The sequence below is a fragment of the Xiphophorus couchianus genome, chromosome 24 (genome assembly GCF_001444195.1).
Source record: "Xiphophorus couchianus chromosome 24, X_couchianus-1.0, whole genome shotgun sequence".
NCBI lineage: Eukaryota > Metazoa > Chordata > Actinopteri > Cyprinodontiformes > Poeciliidae > Xiphophorus > Xiphophorus couchianus.
Genome location: NC_040251.1, coordinates 9949560 through 9968875, shown reverse-complemented (window position 1 = coordinate 9968875; position 19316 = coordinate 9949560). Strand labels below are relative to the sequence as shown.

At 38.2% G+C, this 19316-nt stretch overlaps 1 protein-coding gene across 5 annotated transcripts in view; it reads left to right on the top strand.

Annotated features, from left to right (window-relative positions):
* The window catches only part of plekhg5b (pleckstrin homology domain containing, family G (with RhoGef domain) member 5b), an 80964-nt gene extending 69256 nt beyond the window's left edge, over nt 1–11708 (top strand). For 4 of the 5 annotated variants that reach the window (XM_028011078.1, XM_028011076.1, XM_028011081.1 and 1 more), the window contains 13 exons: nt 219–410; nt 2118–2285; nt 5137–5232; nt 5429–5629; nt 6221–6331; nt 6451–6600; nt 6688–6825; nt 6928–7047; nt 7135–7267; nt 7497–7612; nt 7728–7882; nt 9332–10330; nt 10425–11708. In XM_028011078.1, the coding sequence (XP_027866879.1) occupies nt 219–410; nt 2118–2285; nt 5137–5232; nt 5429–5629; nt 6221–6331; nt 6451–6600; nt 6688–6825; nt 6928–7047; nt 7135–7267; nt 7497–7612; nt 7728–7882; nt 9332–10330; nt 10425–10434 (2589 nt within the window). In that variant the 3' untranslated portion in view covers nt 10435–11708. Of the gene's footprint in view, nt 1–218; nt 411–2117; nt 2286–5136; nt 5233–5428; nt 5630–6220; nt 6332–6450; nt 6601–6687; nt 6826–6927; nt 7048–7134; nt 7268–7496; nt 7613–7727; nt 7883–9331; nt 10335–10424 lie in introns of those variants that run through there. The other variant, XM_028011077.1, reaches the window with a different exon arrangement.
* The last annotated feature ends 7608 nt before the right edge of the window (nt 11709–19316 follow it).

The window sequence follows — 19316 nt, the reverse complement described above, 5'->3', positions numbered from 1 at the left end:
TAACGAGCCAGTTGATGTCATCCTCCATGAAAATCCCCTCTGATTTCCTGCTTATCCTGTCTTTGTACATTTCTCATTCCGTTCTTTCCAACTCCCTGACTGGAATCTTTTTTTTCCCCCTTGAAATTACACAATTACTGATAAGTGGTCTGTTTGTTTCATTTTCTGTTTTGTTACTGTACATTATGTAAGTTTTATCTGTTTGTGTCTCCTGTCAGGGTCAGGCTCGACGGAGGAAGAACATGACGGAGTTCCTGGGGGAGACCAACATTCCGACCCAGGATGCTCTGGGACAGCTGGGCGGCTCGCTGCCCGCCGTCGGGGCGGGACCGGACAGCTGGAAGAACCGCGCCGCCAGCCGCTTCAGCGGCCTGTTCGGCTCAAACGCCGGAGCGGGGCCCTTTGGCAAGGTAAGGTTCAGCCGAGAGAGTGAAACCCAAGAAGGTGTGCCTGCTGGTTCGATCAAAGCAGCACGCTTTCTCTTACCCCAGAACTGAGTTGTTAAAAGCTGTGGGGAACAGGTCTGCTGCCCAGACGTGTCTCGCATTAGGAAAGCTTTCAGAAGCAAACAAAACAGTAGCTAGCTGGAGTGGGAGGAGGTCACAAGGCCACATCCCGCCAGCCCTAGTGAAATCATTTCCCTTCAGAGCCTCTTGACTTGTTGGCTTACTTACTTTCCTCACAGCTGCAATGGATATGCGTAGGTGGAAGGGAAAGCCTTTACTCACTAAGTTTTATCGAAAGGATTCTTAGACTTTGAAAGAAATCTAACTAGAGCTGTAACTGATTATTTTAGTAACAGATTTTTTTGACTATTAATTGGATAAAAAATTGCACTTGCTGTAGATTTTTCATTTAAGCACTTAAGCTTATTTTATACAATATTAGAAGTACATTAAAAATACAAATAAACAAATATTTCAAATCCTTTTTCACTAATGAAAATAAACATTTTATTTACTAAAATGCAATAAAAGCATTTCTTCAGTGAACGCTTTATCATTTGTAGCAAAGGATACATTTACAGTTTTTCTAGTGTGAAAGGTTAATCCTGTCTGCTCTGTTTAACATCAGTACACTTAACATCTTTTGATTAATGGATTGATAATTAGAAAGCAAAAGGTGCTTAATAGATTATTTTACAGAATTTGAACTGAGTGAAGCAGAAACTACACCAAATGTAAATATTTTATACAGTTTTGACTTGATTACTGCTCAGACTTGAGTGTGTTCTTTCAGCAAATGGCCTCTTTTTGTCTGTATACTCCAGATTAATTGATTATTGGTTCAATCAATGAAGTTTATTAGCATAGCACATTTCAGCAATCATAAAGTTCAAAGTGTTTTCCATAAAAAACCCACAAAAATACAAAGTCATAGAACACAGTCAATAACTGATTGACAATATTTCAATAATTGATTCATCAGTTAATCTAATTAATTGTTTCATCCCTAAATCAAACTTAAAATTATTTTCAGTTATCCATATCATATTTATATATATTTTTTATCTATATGTAACAATTGAGGAGAAATTTTGGTTTAAAGCTCATTGGTTGCTCAAACCTCCGTCTCATTTTATCTACATTTCTAATCCACTTTGACTCAAATGAAGAGCATTGTGCTAACGTCTAAAAATGTCCAACCCAACCCTGCGGTCACATCTGGCACAACTGCAGATGTCGTTCAGAGACACAATCAGTCATTTGTCAGTTCCAGACTCATCTCTATTTTAGCGGATTTGCCCCCTTTAGCTCTCTCAGGACCAGAACCTGGACCTCTCTCATCCTTTGTGCTGCAGGGTTCAGCAGCTGTCAGTCATTCTGTCTCAAAACCAGACAAATAAGCTCAGATCTAATCATGTTCTCTCTAAATTCACTGCAGACTCTTTTATAATTAGCTTCTTTACCCAACTGTAGCCTTCACCCCCACTCCCCTGTCGTCTATTGTTAAAGTGGTCTCAATGCACAGAGCTCATTTTCATAACTGTGTAAAGGCTGCCAGCTTGAACAAAGAGCTGAACGTTTGGATTTAAATATCAAGGCGCCATTAAAAGCATTAAAACACCGACTTCAGCATGCAATCTTGGCCCTGATCTGGACCTTTTCCTGCTGCAGGAGTTGGACCGTCTCGAGCAGCTCCAGAGCAAACTCCACTCCTACTCGTTATTTGGGCTCCCAAAGGTGCCGCGGCAGCTCTCCTTCCACCACGACTCCTGGGAGGGAGAGGAGGAGGCCAACCTGGTCATGGAGGACAGCTGGAAGACGCTGCTGGACGATCCTGAGGTACGAACACTTTGTTCACATCTAGAACAATTGTAAACAAAATAGTTTCTCGTTATTTGTTCCCATGTGTACTAATATATTCCCTCTGCGTAGATGTGGGCAATATGGACTTAGAATTTTTTTCTGACTATTTTATGGTACTATTGTAAGACTAACTATTAGAGCCATACCAATTAAAAATGGTCATAAAATTACAAAAATAAAGTTGAAATAATACGAGAATAAAGTTGTAGCATTATAACTTTATATATTGTGACTTTTAGTCTCATACATTCTCGTGATTTTATTTATTTATTTTATACTCAGTTATACTATTGTGGCAACAATGTAACTATGTTTTAAAAATGGAACTGTATGTCTGACAGCATTCATAATGCCACAAACCTAAATACTGTTTCTGAAAAAAATCCCATTTAAAACAGGCTTCTGCAGACTTTTTTCTTAAAACATGTGATTTATTTCACTGGGCTGCACACAATAGCTAGATTTAATCTTACTTTTGAATATACTGATATTTTTTGCTTTTCTCGCAGAACGGTGTCAAACAGCGAAAATAAAATTACTGATCATTCTGTCAGTTTCTTTTATTTATCATCACTAATTGAAATTTACAACAATAAATCTAAATTTCTATAAGAAAATTTCCCTAAAAAATAATTAAAGATATGATAAATGTCAACATCTACCTCTGAGCAACATTTTCCATTTTGTGATTTAACCAAACAATGCTGCTGATCAAATTCCTAGTATCCTCCTTATCATCTATTCTTGTCTGTTCCCCTCTTACCTGTATTCCAGCAATAAAGCTTACAAAGCATATTGCAGTTAGAGCTGTAAATGCCTTTGGAAACGATAACATCCATCTTACTCTGTCATTTGCTTTCGCCTGTTAATGAGTATATGGCTAATCAGATTGTTGCCCGGTTGCTGTATTTTCCCTCCTATAGGAGATTTACTGCTGAAGGCTGGTTATATAAGCTGCATAACTCAGAGTTATAGTGCTGCTCAGTGAAAACACTGGAAAATATGAGAATATTATTTGCGAATTCCAGATTTTTATTTACTTTTTTCTGGTTTATGGGATTGAGTGATCCACTGTTACTTTTAGCTCTACTTTCTTTGGTTTAGCTTTACTTAGCCACCATGTCATGTTTTTGATAAGATTTACCCTTTTTAATGTTTTAGATTAAAAAAATAAATCAAATCGGCTCCAAATCGCAACAGGACATCACTTTTAGATGATTAATTCAGAAGGGAAAAAAAAAAGTTTTTTCGGGGGGGTGACAGTGGAAGATGCTAAGACTTGCATATTTCGGATGGGGGCAAGGAAGTAGTTACCATCCTGGTGCAGTCTGTAGGTCAAAGGATGAATCAACCAACCATCTGTAGAGTTGGGCAATAAATCAAACTTTCTGTTTATGAAGATTTCATTTTTGGAATGTCTGGAAGTTTTTTTCACCAATGCGCTCTTTGGGTTTCCGTAGTTCAGAGTGATGTCAGCCCACCCAGCATCTGCCATCATGTTCTACAGCTTGCATTTATTTGGACTTTGAATTCAGGTCAACTCCCATATGGGATGATGGAAAGTTTTGAAAATATTTCTCTTTTTTTTTTTTAAGAAAAAGAGAGAAAAAAAATGTATCGGAAATCTGATGTGGTATGAAAAAATTAGAGATTTTATTTTAAAGCCATATTGCCTAACCCACAGTGGGATGCAGATAAATGCAATCTCATGTCTTGTGCATCAATGTCTGGAGATTATAACTGGAGACACTGTGTCTTTGATAAAAGCCAAAGTGGTCTAAAAATCTGGTAACATGTAACACAAACACAAACTTTTTATTAAACAGATTTACTATAAAAATTTATGTTTGATATTTAATTTGTATCTCTTTGTATCGCTTTTCATCAGAAAAGCAGGGTTTTATTTTTATTTTTGGTGAAAGTTTGTACTAGTCTAATAGTAGGTGTAAGGCCCACCCAAAATCATTCAAAGGGCCCCAGGTGGCCTCCGGACCACACTTTGGACACGCCTCTATAGGCTGAATTCAATTGCTGTTTGCAGTTTTGCTTATAAAGGTGGAAACATTTGGAATTTAATGTTTCCACTTGACTGTTGGGACAAAAAGGAAGATGGTTTAGTTTAGAATTTTACTTTAGCTTGGTACGAAGAATCATATTAGAGTGTATTTACTGTAATTATGAATACGCTGCATACATAACCACTGAGTAGTAGCTTTTCACCTGCAAGCCAGAGGAAATGAGTATTGACGTCCTACTTCCGTGTTGCATGAAAGGCAGCATGATTTTAAATTAAAGTTGGAAGGAGACGAAAATAAAGTCGCTGGATAATTCACGTGTGGAAAAACTTGTTAGCACATAGTTTCCATGCATATCTAATATGGTCACTGAACATTTCTCAGACCTAAGTTTCAGGATTCTTTATTTTTCTGTTGTATATCCCTAAAAGCAAGAGAAGTTAGTCTTTACGAGCAAGTCAAATATTATGTAAAGCTATTCAATTAGAATTCTGTCCTTTATTCTAATCTTTATTTAACTTTTATATGGAGAAGTTGCTGACAAATTTTAACAGACCTAGAAAACATCTAAATGCTCAAACATTTGCTCATCTCTTTATAAGAATTAAAAGTAAAACGATTCTTTAATCTTTGCTTAACACTTAACAGGTTTATTCTACTTTTTTTAAAAGAAAAATTACCATGAAATTCATTGGAACTTAGCTGAAACTCATTTATGGTGGCTGTTGGTAAACTAGTCAGTTGTACTTCGGAGACAAAGGTTTGGGCCAATGTGTCATACTCATCAAGAAAACCTTTGTGTTTTCATGTAGGTGCTGACGAAGCGACAGTTCCACCAGCAGGAGGCGATATGGGAGCTGCTGAATACAGAAGCCACCTACATAAAGAAACTCAGAGTCATCACTGATGTAAGTACAAAGAAAGCTTTTGTAATCTGCCGCCACACATGTAAAGTTCACATACTGCTACAGGGTGTTGTGCAACAAGACGCATCTGTATTTTGGCAGATAAGTTACACAATGACTTCCTTGTTGGGATTTTGAAGCAATAAAATGTTTTGCCGTCTCTGCAGTAAACCTAAAACTTGAATTCCATTTCCTCCAGTTGTTCCAGTGTGGGCTGCTGAACCTGCAGGAGAGCGGCCTGCTGACGGATGTGGAACCCACCAAACTGTTCAGCAACATCCAGGAAATAGTCCGGCTCCACATCTCACTGTGGAACCATGTCATGCTGCCCGTTCTGAAGAAGGCCAGGGAGGCCCGGGCCCTGCTTGACCCAACTCACCTCCATGATGGCTTCAGAACGGTCAGTATTGGTTAAACTATACTGGAAAAGTGTTTATTCTATCTGCAAGAAATTACCAAAAGACAGAGAAAGTAAAGAAAAAAAACGCACAATACAAATGAGTTCAGTTTTTGAGAATTTACCAAGTTTATCGCATACAGTTACGGAAAAACACGGCGGCAGCGTGATTTCAGGTGCTTCATGTACCTGAAAGTAACCCAGAATTAAGTATCAAATTTGCATTCAAAACTTTGAAGTGGAGCATTTAGCAGTGGTACAGTACATACAGAACAGAAAAAACTAAGAAGGCTTTTGTGTTAATCTAAGTATAATCTAAATAGGGGAGTAAGTAGTTTTCCTTGTTGAGGAAAGAAACAAAGTAAGGTGCATAAGTTTAGCCTGTAACTAGTGCAGTGTCCTTCACAGCTAAATGCCTAGGCAGCTCTGCCCTGCTCTGCTCCTATCAATCACCTCCCAGATGATTTGCACCTGACTCATCCTGTGGCTCCAACAAGCGACAAAACAGAACTGGAAGATGTGCTCTAAAGAAGCAATTAGGAATCCCCCTCTTGCCGATGTAGTAATATCTGTTTTATGCCTTCATGTTTTCAGTTTGGGTCCAGATTCCAGCCATACATTCATTACTGCATGGAGGAGGAGAGCTGCATGGAGTACATGCGCACACTTCTCAGGGACAATGAACCCTTCAGGACATATGTTACGGTTAGTACGCCACTCTGTCACCCATAAAGCTAATTCTACATCCCTTCAGCATGCCCTGATCGGACACACTCATCCTTCCTCTGTGTTTTTGATGCTTGACTTCCTGCCTTTGTCTTTAGTGGGCAGAGACCCATAAGCAATGTAACCGTCTGAAGCTGGCCGACATGTTGGCAAAGCCTCATCAGAGACTGACCAAGTATCCCCTCCTGCTGAAGAGCATACTGAAGAAAACTGACGAGCCGTCGGCCCGCGACATCGTTAACAGCATGGTGAGGATCCCAGTAACCATTACTATTCCTACTGGGATTTATTCACCCTGCATCAGGTTTGAACATGAATATTTTTGTGTGTCTCAGTTGGTCACAGTGGAGAGCTTCATCAATAGCGTGGACTCGCAGATGCGACAGCGTCAGGAGCAGCAGAAGCTGGCCACCATCTCGGCCCGCATAGACTCCTATGAGGCCGTGGAGGGCAGCAGTGAAGAAGTGGAGAAGGCAAGAAGCTAATTTATGACACCACAGAGCTGTCAGTTATAAGGCTTTATGTAAGCTCTTGCTTCACGCTTTCTCTTTTTTTGGGGGTATTCTCCTCTTCAGATCCTCAAAGAGTACAACCGCTTCGATCTAATGTCTCCCATGAGAGAAACGTCACCGGAGGAGACTCGACAGCTGCACCTCGAGGGAGCTCTGAGGATGAAAGAGGGCAAGGACAGCAGGGTAAGACTGAGTCACACGACCGCTTGTAAACGCACAACGCGCTCTGCTCTTTGAAGTCACACCTGGTTTCTGACTTTTGCCCTGCAGATGGAGGTCTACTGTTTCCTGTTCACCGACCTGCTGCTAATTACCAAACCGGTGAAACGAGTTGAAAAGGTTAAAATTATCAGACAGCCTCTCCTCATTCACAACGTCGTCTGTAAGGAGCTCAAAGATCCTGGTGAGTGCTAGTTTTTTTCTTTTTTTGGGCCAGATTTTAGTATTTAGGATACAAATGTTTTGTTTTGTCTGGAAATGTGAATTGGAGGAAAGCAGGAAATCCGTAACATGGAAGAACTGTAACAATGTTCTGCATAAAATGCCAAAATATGAGCAGTAAAATACAAATATTAAGTGTTTATCTTTTTCTGTCTGTGGCACTGACATAATGAATTTCTTTGTGTTCTTAGGTTGTTTTATCCTTATCTACCTCAATGAGTTCAAGAGTGCAGTAGCAGCTTACACTTTTCAAGCCAACAGCGCCTCCCAGGGGCGAAGCTGGATTGATGCAATTTGCAATGTCCAGGTTGGTGAAATGGTTCTCCCATTTTCAGCTGAGAGATTTGCAGTCCATATATGATGATGTGATTAGTTTTTGGTGTTTTCTTTTTTTCTTTTAAACGTTATGTGATTTCTTTTAGAACCAGCTGCAGAGACTCCGCAGTCAGGAAGCCCTCCGGCAGCAGGACATTCAGAAGAAATGCACAGCCGAGGATGAGGAGGAAGAGGAAGATGAGAGCAGCAACTCCGCTACCAGCTCCCCGATCCTTCGGCACAAGGAGGAGCCGAACTCCAGGTACTGTGATGTTCCACTTGACTTTCTCCACTTATTGGCCTCATTCTTCAACCAATTCTGTTCAGTACAGTTTAATTAGTGCCAGTTCAAAACAATTTTGCACTTAAATACAGAGTCAGTTCAATGTAATAATGCTTGCAGATTCAAAGTCAGTTGCATCCTTTCAAATTTAACCCTAGTTAATAAGTACTTCAATCAGTTTATTATGACCATTTGTAAAAAGTTTTCTGCCTAAGTCAGGGATTAGCAACTTTTACAACCCTAAAAGCCTTTTTGCCTTCGGTTCAGCTAAGCACTTTTTAACAAAAAAAAATCGGAACATGACTCTTCAAAACAAAATAACTTGCTTTTTTAATACTTACTATAGAAAATTTGTTTAGTTTTTTTTGTTTGTCTATTTTTTTTTTTAAAGAACAATAAACTTAGTTTTGCTTTTAGGCTCAATGTATTTTAATTCATTTTGTATAGAAAATCACACCACAAAACACTTAGTTGGCAACCAAAAAAATTACTTGGTGAAAAAGGATTTTCCTTTGTGCATTAATTATGCATATATTGTATATAAACTAATAAAATCTTCTTAAACTGGTACTTTATAATTGCCTTTACTTTTATAAACATTGCTCAATTTTTTTACGTTTTTTTACCAAAGTTGTTAAGAACTACAGCAGGTTTAAAGAACAACATGAATATAATTTTATTATAGTTTAATTTCAAGTCTTTTACTATACTATTCAAGAACATTTCAGGTGGCTGCCCTGCTACACTCTGCAAAGAAAAGAAATATTAAAAAATATATTTTAAAAAAATATATTATTTTACTCTGTTATGTTGGTTTTATGTTTTGTATGGTTTTAAAGTTGATTTATATTGTACAGCAACACATAGTGACTTGTAGGCTCTATTACTAGTACTTGTCAAATCAAGAAGTCACTTAAGTAGGTCGTGTCTGACAACATGAAGTAGACTAGACAATGTCAAAAATAAGCTCAGCTAAAGAAGTTCAAGGTTAGCCACAGGCAATGTCTATCAAAAGATGAGAAGCGTTGGGAAGGCAGATAAGGAACTGGAACATTCAGTTCATTGACATGTACATTGATTACATTTACAGTTGATGTATGGAGCTGCATAGCTAATCTTATTTTCTAAGCTGTTTCAGAAAAGGTTTCTGGATAAATGTGGTTCTACTTCTAAAAACTTGGTTATAAAAAAAAAAATACTTTGTGTTGTAAGACAATTATGTTTGTAATAATTTTACCCTGACTAAAGAAAATCTTTATCTGTATCCACCACATGTGCTGGATGGGCCAAATTTGTATAATTCTGGAAATGTACTCGTTGGGCTGCACAGAATTAATCCAAGTCTGCTATGGTCACACTTGACTTTATTCTTGTTTTTAGCACTTTTGACACCCACTTTTGTTAAAGTTCAAAATCCTGTCTTTTCAGCCAGTCAGACGGTTCAACCGAGACCCTGTCTGTGATGGATGTGGATGAGCCGACTGAGCACCAACAATCCCCTGCCTCCAGCACAAACTTCGAGGAATGCTCCAGCAGAGACTCGGAGCCCGACCTGGTTCTCCTGTCAGACAGGTCCGAGCTCCAGCAGTCCACCTACCGAGCGCATCCCATCGTTTACATCGGACAGATTCAAGAGGAGAACGAGGAGCTGGACCCGCAGCGGCGGTCGCTCTCTATGGACAGTGCGTATGGTACCCTCTCTCCTGAGTCGTTTCAGCGGGAGCTGCAGCCACAGCCCATCCAAAGTGAGGGTGAGGAGGTGGAGGTAGTGCAAGACCAGGAGGTGGAGTTTGGCAAAAATGGGAAAGTGGAAGAACAGAAGGAGGAAGATGAGGAAGAAGAAGAAGAGGAGGAGGAGGAGGAAGAGAATGCATCTGTAGGGTCCCAGCTGTCTGTGGTGCAGTCAACCAAACCTCGCCGGAGGCCTCCTGTGCAGTCCAAGGTTCAATGCATACAGAGGCTGACCTCTTTGACCTTCTCCCGCTCAGAGGACAACCTCCTGCAGCGAGTCCACGGCGAGGAAAACCCCGTGTCTCACACACACTCTTTCAACTCTGAGTCCCAGGAACTGGACTGCACGGACGTAGACCCGTCCTCTCTGGCTCACAGCAAGAGCCTGTCGGAGCTGCGGCGGAACGGCTTCAACCGCTCCGAAGACTGCCTGAGCTCCAGCATGCCCGCCGACAAACTGCAGGCCAGCCTGAGCCGGGCCAAGGTCATGCTCAACCGTAAGACGCAAGAAGAGGTGGATGGGGAGACGGCACCGTCTAGCAGAGCAGATAGAAAATGCGAGACGACGACAGCAGACACGAATTCACCTAAAAACAAAAAAAGGAAATCTCCAGCCCAGCAGCACAAGAAGCTAACGTTAGCTCAGCTCTACAAGATACGCACAACTCTAGTTCTAAACTCCACGCTGACTGCATCGTAAGTTGCTGCTTTTGAAATTTCAAACTGTAGATTTTAGATCATTTTGCATCTACAGCAACATGCCTATTGATCTTTATTTTTCTCTTTCCAGGGAGGTATAACTTTTCCAAACGGCAGAGCGGCATCAACATCACAAGGGTTAGCGCTTGTTTTGTTTGGATAGACTGATTTTCTATAGACACAGATGCACTCTTTGTCACACTGCCCTCTCCCTTGCAGTTGCTACTCTGGACTTTTTTATTTATACATCATCATTTAGTTTTTTTTTTTAATGTTTCATTGGGTTTTGAATTCCTCAAACAAAAAAGGAGGGAACATTTACTGCCTGCACTTTGCAAGAGAAGTAGCACTGGAGGGGTGGAACCTGCAGCGGTGAGACGTCCAGGCGGAGGTCCGGCAACCTCGTTCCGGCACTCCACACAGGAGACGCTGAACTCTTCCCTTCCTCTCACTCATGAGTTGAAGAAAGAGACACCAAATCTTGAATACGCTTGTGTGTTAGCAAGAAAAAACAAAACAAACAAAAAAAAACACCTGGACACTTGTATTGCTCCTGATTTGCTTCAACAAAGGAAACTATTGCACAGTTTTCTCTAAGTACAAAACTAAGGAGTGAAATTTTCAGCCATGTAATGAGTCGCTTGCATATGATGCGTTTTCGATTCTTGACTGAACCGAAACTGATCACCATCTCCTTTGATTATGCAAACCCACCCAAAGATGGGAGGCCTGTGTAATCCTGCGAGAGCAAAAACTAAAACAAAAACAACCACAAAAAAAAAGGAATCCAAATAAGCCAATCGCATTTCAGCTTAATTTCAACTTTGTGTTTACTGTTTGCGTTTTTTTTTGCTGAACTAATGACTAAAAATGGGTGACTGAAGCCATTTTGGTATTTTTTTTTTTCTGCACTATACATGTTCCGGCTTGAGGCGCGCACACAAATAAAAATAAAATGGATTCACAAGAAGAAAGGAAAGTCTCACTAGCATGTGCTTGTTTCTTAGTAATGTTAGCAGGTTGAAGAAAGAGGTTTGTGTTGATTATTCTGCAGCGCTTTAGCTGAACAACGTTCTTCAGGAGATTAAAAAAAGCTTTTCAGATCACCAACTTTTTTTTTTCCCCCAAACCAAATAGGTAAATGAAATTGTTTACTTCTGTTTTTTTGTTTATAATATTTATTACCCCTTCTGTGTTTTATATATAAGATTTTGTTTATGTTTGCTTTCATAATTTGTACATGTGTTTTGTTAATATTTTGGGTTTTTTGTCATGTCAGGCATTAACATGCTAAGAACCAAAATCATGTCTTTTCTTTCAGGAATGACTACAAAGTGTCTTATGAAATAATAAAAAAAACCTACAAAATACCTTACATTTTTTGTTTTCAATACAATCGTGTTTATATTAAAATGGAAACAGAATTTTATCGATCCACCCGTCTGTTTTGGATTGCTAACCGTAGACCGGTTGTCAGGGGGAAACTAGCATGTTCTGGGGTATTCCAGGACATTTTCAGACCAGAAGAGATACAGTTGAAATACACACACACAGAAACACACCTTTTTTCTCCCTATTTGCAGTTAAATCAGGCCAAACCTCCCCTTTTAGGTCAGTTGTAATTACCAAAGTAATTTATATTTTCTAAACGCTACAGTAATGAGAGAATGTCGGATTTGATTACCCTTCAAATTTTTCACAACAGTTTGCTGAAGTTCTGGGCCATTCTTCCATGAGAACTTTGTTGTCCTTAAGCCATTTTGTAAACACTTTGGCTTTATGCGTAGGATTGTTGTCCATGTGGAGGACCAATTTGCGTCCAAACTTCAACTTCCTGGATGATAAATATTTCCACAAAATGTTCTTTTCTGATGCAGCATAAACTGCCTCACGACATAATACTGCCACCAAAAAAATTCACAGTTGGGAGCATCCTGGTTTTTCCTCCAAAAGTAACTACGGTTGTATTGGCAAAACAGTTACACTTTCATCAGACCACAAGAGATGTCTTCAAAAATGAAGATCTTTGTTCCTGTGTAAGCTTGCAAACTGTGTTCTGGCATTTTTAATGTCTGTTTTGAAGGAACAACTTCCTCCTCTTTTTTTTTTTTTTTTTATTGGAGTCTATTTGCACATTTTGGACCAAACCCTTTCATCTCTGGGATACAGAACTGTCTCCTTCCTGAGCACTTGATGACCGGACATTTTCATCATGTCTATACTGGTGTAATTATTTGAACAGATGGAAAGTAGTGCCTTCCAGTATCTAGAAATTGTTCCCACGGATAATCTAAACTGGTGCAGCTCCAAATTCTCTTCCTGATCTCTTGACTAATTTTTATTTTTTTTTTAGATTTCCCCATTGTATCAAACAAAGCAGTTTGTTCCAGGCGTTCCTTTAAAATACATCCACATGTGAGACTAAAATTAATTCAGATGCGTCAGTTAACCTATCAGATGTTTCCAAAGCCATAACATCATTTGGGCTTTTCCTCCTCATTGTTAAAAATATGCTAATCATTCTGTATGTAAACTTCTGAATTCAAAGACATTAATAATTAAATCTGACATGTTCTTTCTCTCATTGTGGAATATAGCAATGGAAATAATGTAGGTACTTCTGCCTTAAAAACAAGAGTTTGGTCTGATGCCACTTAAGTCATTAAGTTTATTGAGTGTATGTAAACTTCTGGTTTCAGCTCTATACAGTTCTTTTCGCAATTTGTTACATGGTAGCCAAAAACTTATTTTTACTGATACCAGCAAGATGCACACTGCAAAAACATACAATCTTACCAAGTACTGGTCAAGTTTCTACAGCACACCAGAAATTAAACAAAACTAATTTACAAGTAACTTAATAAATATATACAAGCTTGTTTTGAGTCAATAATTCCTTAATATTGATGAAAAAGTATTAATTCTATTGGCAGATTATTTCACTTATAGGAAAAATACCTTGTATAAGTGAAATAATCTGGCAGTGATACTTTTTAGCCCTTTTTTTGACTTAAAACAAGTTCCTATTTCTTGCTGAAAATTTCTTGTAAGTTCTCTTATTTCATGCATTTTAGGATATTACTAGAAAAAAATGTGAAAATGTTTAAAGGGACTAGTTAATCTTGCTAAGCACTGTGAATGTATTAGTTGTGTCCACACATCTGCTAAAACAACAATGTAATGTGTTCTAAATCTTTATTAAAAGCTGATCTGTGGGAGAAGAAGTAAAACATTACTTTAGCTCTGTCAAAGCACTTAGTCAATTCATTTGGAGTACGGTATTTAGAGCTGAAGATAATTCATCTGAGTTTCTGGGAAATCAGGGATCACATATCGAGTACAGCTGTCTGTCTGGGACCACCGTCTGCTTCCCACAAAGTTCATCCGACTCATCTCTGCTTTCAGCATGCATTCAGGTCGTCGGAGCCAAGCTTGCTGGCCCCGGGAAACATCAACGCCAAGGTGTATTTACAGGTGATTATATCAGCTAATCGGTGGATTACAGCATGTTGAGTCGACACAAGCCTCTAAGCTGGGGTGGAAAAAAGACGGAGTGCTGCTGTGGGATTTTTGCCTTAATCTGGCCTCAGAAAACATGTGGCCCCTCCTGTTCTCACATCTGGCCTGCTCGGATTTACGGTTGTAATCCATCGTTTTGAAACTATTTTATCATGCTTCACTGCTGATATGCTGGACTTTAATTATTAAAATGCAAATTTTCATTTTAGTTTTGATGTAATTACACATTCTTGTTCGATTAGCTTCTGCTAAGTAAGTAATGAGGTTGTCCCCCCTTTATGGTCCTGGGCCAGCTGCCTCTATAGATTAGTTGCAGATAAATAAGGACATGCTGCCAGATGTAATGACAGTCTGCTGCCTTGTATGCAGGAAACAAAAATAAATAAATTTCTTAGAAAGGTTGATCTTCAGACCTTTGAATTATACATTAAACACTCCAAATTGTTAAGTGATGGCTTTCATTCCTTTATTGCTGAAAAACAAATCTTGGATTGATGCTTAAAATGTGAGCTGCAAGATAACAGAAAAACATATGAAAGCATGTTTCACTTAGCATCAACCTACATTTTGACTATTTTAGTTTTTTTAGTATTTGTTTTTTTCAAAATGTCCCCACCACTTTATTCTTCAGCATCTTGTCCACTGAAAATATACATGAAGGACAAGTCTGTCCAATAGGGCAAACGTCTTGTCATGCAGAATTTGCATTCATTCTACTTTAAATTAATCTTTCCAAATATTGCATCCAAGCAGTCCTTTGCAGTTATGATAGTCATCACATTACTTTTATTTGTATTTGCGTTCATTTTGAGCAATTAAAGTCTGCTTTAGAAACCTTTAGCTAGAGCACTGTTTCTGCAGATGATTGTGCAAGTCCAGTTTCATACAGGTTTTAAAATGAGTCACTCAATGCTTAATTTAAGGCCCTGGTTTATTTTTAATTTGGTTTTGAATGACATTGTGACAGCTCCCTAAAGTGCACTTTTATGCAGATGACAATGTATCTTAGTATTTAGTTAACTCTAAAACAGGCTGTTGATGCTACATTTACGTTTTTCAGTAATAACTCCTATATTTCAGATGATGTTGATGATTCAACCCAAGGAGAGATATTGTTGTGAGCAACAAGGGTTTGTACTCGATATTTCTTCCCTTTTATTGTTGCTGAGGTATGGTGGAAATGTTTGCTTAGTGCAGCCAGGGCAACGGAGGGTTAACACCACTCACTGTGGCAGATGTCAAAAACCATGCTGTAAAAAATGTCTGATTAACACAAAGGGGCACTTTGTCAAATCCTGATTAAAGGAGCACTTTCATTTATTAAACTCTGTCAATCCCCTGGACTGTTTTAGAGCAAGGGATTAAAACCAGGTAGACACTATTGTCTTTCTAAACAATCCCTTTTTAAGCTGTAGCTGTTTCCTGGTGCCCCGACGAGGCCAGGCTGACTGGCTGCCTGTAATCTCAGCAGAGGCTTATGGGTCACTACTACCGCTACACATTCCCATTCATCAACCTCATCCCCTTTAAAGGGACTATGTGATTGGATTTAGGACATGTTCTACAGGGGCAAAAAAAAGAGAAGAGCACACTGAATCGTGTTTACAAGGGCTGTGCTGTGAAAAGGCCTGTGGATGAGTGGAAGCCATATGGTGTGGCTAACTCTGGGAACATCTGCCGTCGATCACAACCACACTCAGCCATCACACTGGTTACCTTCACATAGACGATGGGAACATCTGGCTCCTTTCCTTCTCATAGACCACATTGAGCAGGCAAATGGCAACAATGATGTCAGGATGAAGTCTTTAAACATGTTGCAAGGAAGCAGTGGGACAACACTGATTGATGTAATAATCAAGTCTGGTTATTTTTGGAACTCATTTATCACCTGTACCACAAAACTTGTATGGTTGTGTTTAATTTCCCCATACAGAGTTTTCACTTAACAGTCACAGTCTTTGATTTTTATGTTCTTTACACAAACAAAAACCTTTCGTGCGTATGTAATAAGACTTCATGGAACCATATTTTGCTGTAATTACAACTTCGAATCTTTTGGGATACAACAGCAACAGCTTTGCGCATCTAGAAAATTATATTTGTGCCGGTTTTTCTTTGGAACATAACTTAGAGGTTTGACTGGGCCATTCTGACATGTAAATATGCTAAGAACTGGTTATTTAAGATCATTGTCCTGCCAGAAAATGAAACCCTGATCAAGTTTTTTGCAGTTAAGACCAGCTTCCTGTTGTACTTGGAGAAAAAGAATCCCCACAGCATGTTGCTGCCACCACCATGTTTCAGTGTATGGAAAATCTGCTTAAGCTAATGCACACTTTTTTTCCTGTCTCTGATAGCATTTTAAGTTGACCAAAAAGTTTAAATATGGGTATTTTTCCCCAATAAATGCCCTTTTTGTTTTACTTTGTACTTTAAAGACCAGATTTTCAGTTCATGACTAACAGTTGCCGTGTCAACAGATTCTCCTACTTAAGTTAGCAGGTAATGTTGTGGTAATCGAGTTTTACTCTTGAGACCATATTTCAAAGTTTTATTCCAGGCCAGGGACATGCAACCTGAGGTACAAGTTGCTCCTTGGACCATCTATAACTAAAAAATATAATAATAAAGATCCCCCTAAACTAAAATGATACAAAACTGAAAGTGACCTAAAAAGTTTGACTTGCTCTCACTCTATTGTAGAAACTCTTTGGAAAAAAACCTGAAAGTCTTCTAGAACATGCATTTGTTTTGCATGTCTTACATTTTACTATCACTATTTTTTTCATTGAATTTCTACATTATAATGACATTAAAAGTGCCAGTAACAATAATAATTATTATTACTTATTTATTTTAAAGCCTAAACATGGAAATAAAATTGTGCTTCTTTAAACATTCTGACAAATGTCCTTTAGCAGATAGTGAAAAATAATAAACAGGCTTGTTTCAGAAAATTATGTAACATTTGTAGCTTTAGGTTTTATTTAGTTGGATTGAGTGCAAAAAATGGCTCTTTCGATTATAAAGTTTGACTTAGGATTTTGGTAATGACCAAGTCTGATAATACTGCTGAAACATCCTTTTTTAATGCAACTCTGACTGCAGCTCCTGGCTGCAACTAGATGCAATCAAAGCTTCTTCCTCAGTACCATGTCTGGATCTGCTGGGTAAAGATGAAACTGGAGGGAGATGAGAAAACAAAAGACATTTTGAGTAGATAGATGTTTTTCTGTCTGTACAAGTTGCAGAAGTAAAGAACGCTAAGTGAGGTCAATTCTCCACCACCACCTGTTTTATATCCATTAGCTTAGAATATTATTGAATTGTTCATTTAAGGGTAACTCTATTCACTCAGTAAAACAGATAAGTTGCATACAAACTGAAGCCTTTGTTTCTCTTAATTATAACATCATTTTATAATTTTCTGCTTTCAGCTGACAAAAGTATGACTTTTAAGATTAAAATATTACATGAGACCCATGAAAAATCATACATAAGTTTAGGCTTGATAAACAGAATATTGAATGCCTTCTTAAAGGCTGTTATCCTCAAAAGGTACTTTTAATCTGACAAACGAGCCTTATTGCAACAATTATTCAAATTTATTTAATGCGAATGTGTTTTGGGTTCAACTAAATGTTGTGGCAGTTCATCTAACTGAATAAGTAAGGCGCACCCAGTTCTGCAGCCTTGTTAAATGGATGCTTGTTATTGTGAAGCTTAGTTTTTCTTTTCTTTTACTGTTGTACATTAAACACTGTACATCAAAGCTGAACATCAAGCCCATTTGGGTCTACAATTAAATTTCAATCTACCAAGATGCTTTAATTATGTTGTTTTTGTACGTAGTGTAGTCCTTTCAAACTTAAATTCCTACATTTGCAAAAACAGCAACTCCCTTTTCTATGCTTTGGGTGTAGTTTCTTTTTAACAGCGCCAGAGTTTTACCTTTGCATTAGGGTGTTGTTAAAATAAAGGATTTCCAGGGCTTCAGTGTCGACCCCACAATCCCCCAACAGCACCAAGCTGATGAATGTATTACAAGCTGCTGCTGGAAGCATAAATTCATCCCTCAAAGATGTGACATATGCTTGAGGATCAATTGTCTTTATCCCTAGAAAACTTGTATTTCTGAAAATCAAAAGAGCATAAGGCCTTACCTTCACACAACAGTGTAAACTCCTCACCTCAGTAATTGTATTAGTGTATAAGAAGCTTACTGTAATTACAATATTGTATTTTTAGGGCAGCAGTCTGGAACATGAAACATAAATCTGTCTTTTCTAAATTAAATGGAGCCTCATTGGAAGAGGAGTAATACAAGAGGAGGACAGAGGGATTAACGTGTAAGTCCGGTACATTTAATATTTACACTGCAATCGCTCAATTAATCTGACAATGTGTTCTGTGCTTAATACCTGAGCTGGATGTCCTGATTTATCTGTGGTGTGCACAGTGAAGGGGGTAGCCAGTGGTTTCAAAACAGTGACCCAAATGCAACATACCTGCAGTATAATCAGAGAAAACAATGGTTTGGGTTTAGTTTTATTAAAATAAATGTGGTATGCATATTTATTGTCTCTCTTTTCTCCTCCTTACCCATCTATAAAAATCCAGATGCCACCAGTTGTATCTGAAGTAACCAAATATAAAAAAAGTGAGAATGTAACATTGAACTACTTTGCATTTTTCTATCACCCCTAATACGAAATGAATGTATGAAAATTTATGGTTGTAGCGAGACAAAATGTGAAAAAGCTGCAAGACTTGATGCTGAACAGTACCAGTAAATTATAGAAAAAAGTAATTCAAATCTAGTCATGCACATTTCATCAAATGAATCCAATGTACTACATCTTTATTTTTCCTTCCATTTAGCTCCCAGTCATCTCAGCAACAAAATTACTTCCTTTTTAAAAGGAAGTGAATTCCAGTGCGAGCAAACCTGGAAGGATGGCCGACTTCATTGAAGGGCCAGAGGGGATCAAAATACAGGAAATGAAATCAAACACATGCAAAATGGCTGTACATTTGCATGTAGTTTTTTAAATAAGCCAAAATAAAATCATTTCCTTTAAGTATTTCAAAGACCTGGCTGTGTTAGAACAGGGTATGTTAGAGGCTAGACTGTCTTTGCCTTTGATAAAGACTGTTTAATCTACCATTTAGGCAAATTAGTTTATTATCAATAAAGACTCGTTTTTTATGTTATAACAATGTTAAGTCCTACGCAATCAGAAATGTTTTTTTTTTTTTTTTTTTATTAGAAATAAAGGTCTAACCACTTTACTCGTGTTTTTTTTACAGACTCCATGGAATGATGGCAATATTATGTTTCCTAGCAACAAGGGTAGCTAAACTAAGCTCATTTTTCCCTACAGCATGGTACATGAACATACTTTTCAGCTGGCTGACGCTTTAAATTAATATTCTGTAAGATTTTAATTTCTTCTGTAGA